The following is a 6,168-nucleotide window of genomic DNA, read 5'->3' on the forward strand; positions in this document are numbered from 1 at the left end:
TCAGTCGGTTAAGCGACTGCCTTCGGCTCAGGTCATGATCCCAGGGTCCTGGGATCGAGTCCCGCGTCGGGCTCCCTGCTCTGCGGGAAGCCTGCTTCTCCCTCTCTCACTCCCCCTGCTTGTGTTCCCTCTCTCGCTGTTTCTCTCTCTGTCAAATAAATAAATAAAATCTTAAAATAAAATAAAATAAAATCTTCAAGTGCTCATTATTATTATTTTTTAAGATTTTATTTAAGGGGGGAGGGCAGGGAGAGGGAGAAAGAGTCTTTTGAAAGTTTTTTTTTAAATTTATTCATTTGAGACACAGAAATACAGAGAGAGAGAGAGCATGAGCAGGGGGAGAGGGAGAAGCAGGCTCCCCGCTGAGCCAGGAGCCTGATGTGGGGCTCGATCCCAAGACCCCGGGACCATGACCTGAGCCGAAGGCAGACACTCAACCATCTGAGCCATCCAGGCGCCCCAGGGAGAAAAAGTCTTAAGCAGACCCTGGCATCACGACCCTGAGATCACCACCTGAGCAGAAACCAAGAAACGCTCAACTGACTGCACCACCCAGGTGCCCCTTACTATTTTTCTGTTGAGCAAGTCCACTGGGAATTCAGCCTACATACATAGCCATGGATATGGTCAAAGCTTCCTGCTCAAAAATACGCATCAGGGTGAAATTTTTACAGCCTCAAATAATTTCAAAGTTGGATACGGGTTCCCCTGCAGTAACCAAAAGCAGAGCGTCCTTATGAAATCTTTCATAAGCAGAAACAGCACACAGCAGAGAGTACCCCTGGCTTTCAAAAGTTGAGGTTCTGCCACTTTGCTTTACAAGAGACCTCCATTAGCACCTGTCTGCACTCACCAAAAGAAATCCTAAACCATGCTAATGTAGGTCTTTTATGAAAGCGAAGTGGCAGAACTTGAACTTTTGGAAGGCAGAGGACGCCTGTATTAGGGAAATAAATTCTGGTAGTCATTAGAGAGACCGTTTATATGGTAATCATTCAGGGGAAAATATTAATACCGTGAAAAATGGTTATGCTAAATAAAAAAATGCAAAAAACACAAGTGTTTTTAAAATGCAACCACAGGGTGCCTGGGTGGCTCAGTTGGTTAAGTGACTGCCTTCGGCTCAGGTCATGATCCTGGAGTCCCGGGATCGAGTCCCACATCGGGCTCCCTGCTCAGCAGGGAGTCTGCTTCTCCCTCTGCCCTCTTCCCTCTCGTGCTCTCTGTCTCTCATTCTCTCTCTCTCAAATAAATAAATAAAATCTTTAAAAATAAAATAAAATAAAATAAAATGCAACCACAAGTATGTACAAAAGAAACTAAGATATACCAAAATGTTAAGGAAAAAACAAAAAGAGGGAGGAAGGAGGTAAAAATCACTTTTCTCTAGGAATTGTGTTTTGTGGCACCCCCAAACTCCCCCCCCAATTCCTCTGATCTCTGTCACCTTCACAGGAGGCCCGTGGCAGCGGAGAGTGTATTTGCCACACTGTGTGGCGAGGCCCGAACCGCGCACGCTCTCCTGCAGGACCAGGAGCCCATGGGAGCGGCATCAACCTCGAATGAACAGGCAGCGCCTAGAAGTGGGCTCTGCTCAGGCAGGGTCCTCCCGGTTTAGTCCCTTCCTAGTCCCCGTGCCCTTCAATGATGCTGGAAGAGTGAACTCCGGTTTTGGGGCTCCCTCCCAATCTCTCTTTCCAAGTGGCCCAGCCTAGTTCTGAGTCGATCTTCTGGCCCAAAGCTGGTCCCCTTATAGCTGTGGCCTCAGGTCCCCAAGCTAGGGGCTGGGCAGCTTTTGGGTGCACAGGCATGGTGGCAGCTGTCCCTGGCCTAGAGCTCCATCCTGTGCCTTCCTCAGCTGGGCTCTGAGGCCTCTTCCTGGAGCTCCGGAGGGAGCTTGGCCTCAGGCCGATGGCACAGGGTCAGGGTCCTACCCTCCAGGAGCCAGAAGACAGGGTAGAGGGGCTGGGTGAAGATGGCATGGAAGGTATGCAGGGGCTGGGCCTTGGGCTCCAGGCTGTAGAAGGTGAGGCAGCCAGAGACCAGGTCCAAGTCCATGCCCAGGAGCTGCCCCGACACCCCTGGGAGGAGCTGGGCCTCCCCGTTGTGCCAAGCCTGCACCCTGTCCTCCTGAACACAGATCCCCCAGGAGCTTGGCCCACGTCCGATGTTGTCTGTGTGGGGCCCCTGCCTGTGCCGCGCCAGGTCTGGATAGGCGACGCCCAGGGTCACCGAGTGGTTAGATGCGTGCACCTCCCAGTAGTGTCGCCCGTTCTGGAAGCTCTGGGCACAGCGCACCTGCCAGAGCTCGAAGCAGCTTGGCCCGGCCACGTCCCGGGGCTTGCGACGGTGCTTTACCTGCTGGTCCTGACGAGACAGGTAGAGGTGGCGATTGGCGCTGTCCGGATCGAAGGTCAGATTGCGATAATCTGTCAGGGACGGACGGACAGACGGAAGGTGAGCGGGAAGGCGCCTGTGCACGTCCACAGTCCTGTCCCCAGGGGGACAGATGGCACCTGGAGCTCCACCAGTGCAAAGCCACGCGTCCGTCAGGCGACCAGCAAGTGGTGACGTCACCACAGCAGGCGGCCTGCGAGTGGAACCTTCCATTCACCTCATTTCAAAGAGGAAGAAACTGAGGCTCCCCAAGGTAACCTGACTTGGTAACGAGTGGAAGACTCATAGCTGAGCCTGGGTTTGCAGGCCCAGAATCTCCTTACGTGCTCTACTGGCCCCATGTGTGAGAGGCTGGCATCCTACGACAGGTGTGCAGTGGGGGGGACGGGCACGGAGCAGACATCCCGGGCGGGGCAGTCGCAGCATGTGCCCCCCGCCAACAGGTACACACCCACCCACCGACACATGCACACACGAACGCACAATGCACACGTGCACGTGCACACACACGCTTGCTGGTCTCCTTACTCTGCCAGAGTTTCCTCCTCAGTGGACAAACCGGACTCGGGACTGGTGCCAGGGGGCCTGGGGCCTCTAGGAGGCAAAGAAGTGTTAGGGCAGTGATGAGGAGGGGAGCTCGTGGGGGGCAGAGTCCTGATCCCCCTTTCCCACCCACCGTGGGGCCAACCTTACCCACGGGGCCCAAATCAGCAGCCTCAGTTGGTGCTCTGGGGTGGCCCCCCTCATCCAGGAGGAGGTCGCACAGCCGGCTCAGTGACTCCTTCAGGCCGGCCAGCTGCTGATCTTCGTCCCACTGCGGAGGAGTCAGAGGCCCAAGAGGCCCCGGGGGGACCAGGAGCTGTGACTCCTGAGCCCCAGGGACAGTTGCAGTGAGCCTGTGTGCCAGGTGCAGGGACGCTGGTCCCCCCAACCTGCTGCCCTGAGGTCTGGTACCTGGAGGAAGGTCCGGTCATCCAGCAGCTCCAGGAGGTCCCGGACCCCGCGGTCATAACTAGCCAGGGCCTCCAGGTGGCCCTGTAGTCGCTCTTCTCCATCCTGGGCTTGTGCTAGCGCCTGGGTCTCGGCCACCTTGATGTCCTTCAGTGCCAAGGCCCGTCGCATCTCTAGGGCCTGCAGCAGGCAGCTGAACTTGCCAGAGATCACGGAGGCCAGGCTGCAGGCCGAGCTCTGTGTGGGCGAAGCAGTGGCCTAGGGTAGCCAGGGCCAAGGCTGCCCACTGGGCTGAGGGGTGGGGGATGCGGGTAGCCAGGGTCCCTGGAACATTTCCCCCCACCCTGCTCAGTCCCTCCCTCCCTGGGTCCGGGAGCATTTTCAAGGTAGCTCACATCTACTACCCAGGGTCCCAGGGAGTGACTGGTGGCTGCCTGAAGGACACAGCATGAGGACGCACAGATAGGCCTTGTACCTGGATCTGGCTTCTCTGCTGCTGCAGTTCCTTCAGCTGCCTCTCGGCCTGGGTGGCCTGCTGCTGGCTGACCTCCAGCATGGCTCTCAGCTGGGCCTGTGGTGCCCACCAGGGAACAAGCGACAAGAGGGGACCAGGGATGGCTGTGAAGTCCTCACCTCGATCAACAAACAGCTGCAGATGTGGGGCACCCCCTCCTCGTGCCACCCCAGGCAAGGCTGACCAGTTGACCGGCACACAGAACACCGGCCTTGGTCTGAGCCCCAGGTGAACTGGGTCAGAGTCCCAGGGAGACCCAGACAAAGCCCGTTTCCAACTGGAGCGGGGAGGTACACAGGCGAGCAGAGGCCTTGGGCTTTAAACCTGACTTCCAGTTCCTCTTGGCAGGCTGAGCAACCTGGAGCAGAGCCCCCACTGTCTTTGGGCTGTAAACCCACCCCGCACTACCTCTGGTCAATAAATGGTGTGAGTGACACTTCTGGCTTCGGCAGCCTTGCAGGGAAGGGGTGACAAGTCAGAGCACCAAAGCTATTTGACCAGTGGGTAGTGTAGTACATGTACAGGGTGGGTTCTTCCAGATGCCCGGCCAGTCCTCAGCCCCAGCCCTGGGCATGGGGGAGAAGAGGGCACCCCTATTTGTGACTCTTCTGGTACCCCTGAGGGTTAGAATGTTGTGTTTTTATGGGAGCAGGACAAAGCATCATTCCCAGCCTCTGGTCAAGAGCCTGTTTTGCTTCTGCTTCTCCAGGCCACACTTCATGAGGCAAGGGCCATCATAATCCCCACTTCGCAGATGAGAAAACAGGACAGAGAAATTGATACTCTGGCCAAAGCCATCAGATAGCTCTTCCTAAGCCCAATGTCTCTGTCCAGGCCCCATGGCCTCCAGCATTGTACAATGTGCCACAGGCAGGAAGTGGGGAGGGGTCACTCTCTCTTGGTTCTACCTGACTGTCCCCCAGGGATGCGCATCTGTCCTTTCACACCCCACATCACTTCACCTCGCTCTAGCAAAACACAGGCTCCTCTGGCGTGCACGTGCCATCTGCCTGTATCACCTGCCACTCTCTCCCTCCTTGTTGCTGTCACCTGCTGGCCGGGGTTACCCACTTTCATGCTCAGAGCCTCAGCAGTAACATCTCATCCTCATTCTCTGTGACTTCTCAAGCCACGGGGGTATCCTCCAACACTGGCTCTCGGCTCCTTGACATCCTCACCTCAGAGCCCTTTCCTTCTCTCCATTTCAGCCACTCAGTCCTGGGGTCTCACCCTGGGCCTGTCACCAGCTCCGAAATCTCTATTCCAAGCACCTGAATACGCACAAACATCCCAAAGCCTCCTCCTGCTTAAGCTGCCCGCCCCAGTCCGGGCGCCGAGAGAGACAGGGCAGGGCACCCCGGTGTCACCTCGCGCTCCCGACGCTCGGCGTCCAGCAGCGCCCGCTCGTGGAGGCGACACTCGTTCACGGTGCACGCGCTGCATATGCAGCGACCCTCGGTGCGACAGAAGAGGTCGAGTGGCCGCCCATGCCGGGGGCAGCGCGCGCCCGGGGCGGAGCCAGAGGCCCGGGCAGGGTCGGGGCCGGCGGCCGGGGCGGGCCCGGCGCGCATCGCCGTGAGCACTGCGCTGAGCGCCACATTGCGGCGCAGCTCGGCGCCGTCGGGGAAGGGCTTCCGGCACTCGGGGCACGCCTTGTCGTAGCGGTCCCCCCAGTCCCGGATGCAGGCCCCGCAGAAGTTGTGGCCGCAGAGCAGCGTCACCGGCTCCAGATAGAGCCCCAGGCAAATGGAGCACGTCAGCTCGTCCTCCAGCGGCGGCGCGGCCATGGCGGTGGCGGCGGCGGCGGTGCGCGGGGGGCGGTGCCTCCCGAAAGCGGGCGGGCGGTGCGCGGCTCGGGGGCGGGGCCTCCGGGGATGGCGGGCAGTGAGGAGCGGGGCGCGGCGCGGAGGCCGGCGAGGCGGGGCCTCCGAAAGCGGGCCGGAGTCGCGAGGCGCGACGGGGGCGGGGAGGATCGAGGGCCAGTGGAGCTGGAGCAGAGCGGCTGTTGCCTCCCCCACCTCGGGCACCTGGGCCCTCGCCGCGCCCACTTTCTTCCCTCTGTCCAGGCTCCGAGCCACCCTCGCTGCTCATGCCGCCCCAGGATGGGAGTTGGGGTCCAGCTCTCGGTGGTCCCACTCTGGGAGCTCCATCCCCTTTCCCCAAACCCTCGTTAAGCGGCTCCTGTGTAGGGGAGCGGCCCCCACCTCCAGGGACCAGAACCTTTGGGAACCCCGTTAGGCCTCGGGGCCTCTTCTTGGCTGAAGGCCCCCACGGACCCCTCATCTGGAAACCTGGACAACAGCAGC

At 59.2% G+C, this 6,168-nt stretch overlaps 1 protein-coding gene across 1 annotated transcript; it reads right to left on the minus strand.

Moving 5' to 3' along the window:
- Positions 1 to 206: 206 nt before the first annotated feature.
- On the minus strand, positions 207 to 5,675 carry TRIM65 (tripartite motif containing 65). Its single transcript, XM_036088546.2, has 6 exons — positions 5,230 to 5,675; positions 3,824 to 3,919; positions 3,352 to 3,585; positions 3,091 to 3,265; positions 2,926 to 2,991; positions 207 to 2,429 (listed from the first exon to the last, which is right to left on the minus strand). Exons 1-6 carry the CDS (start codon positions 5,647 to 5,649, stop codon positions 1,855 to 1,857), a joined length of 1,566 nt encoding a protein of 521 aa, XP_035944439.1. The 5' UTR covers positions 5,650 to 5,675; the 3' UTR covers positions 207 to 1,854.
- Positions 5,676 to 6,168: the final 493 nt, after the last annotated feature.

Source organism: Halichoerus grypus, chromosome 2 (assembly GCF_964656455.1).
Source record: "Halichoerus grypus chromosome 2, mHalGry1.hap1.1, whole genome shotgun sequence".
In the NCBI taxonomy this organism is placed as follows: Eukaryota; Metazoa; Chordata; class Mammalia; order Carnivora; family Phocidae; genus Halichoerus; species Halichoerus grypus.

Excerpts from the sequence above, each read along its gene's own strand:
- TRIM65 (XM_036088546.2), bottom strand. The coding sequence starts at position 5,649 with ATGGCCGCGCCGCCGCTGGAGGACGAGCTGACGTGCTCCATTTGCCTG. Across the intron at positions 3,586-3,823 it reads AGCAGAGAAGCCAGATCCAG|AGCTCGGCCTGCAGCCTGGC; the intron begins GTACAAGGCCTA and ends TCGCCCACACAG. Across the intron at positions 2,430-2,925 it reads GAGGAGGAAACTCTGGCAGA|ATTATCGCAATCTGACCTTC; the intron begins GTAAGGAGACCA and ends CGTCCCTGACAG.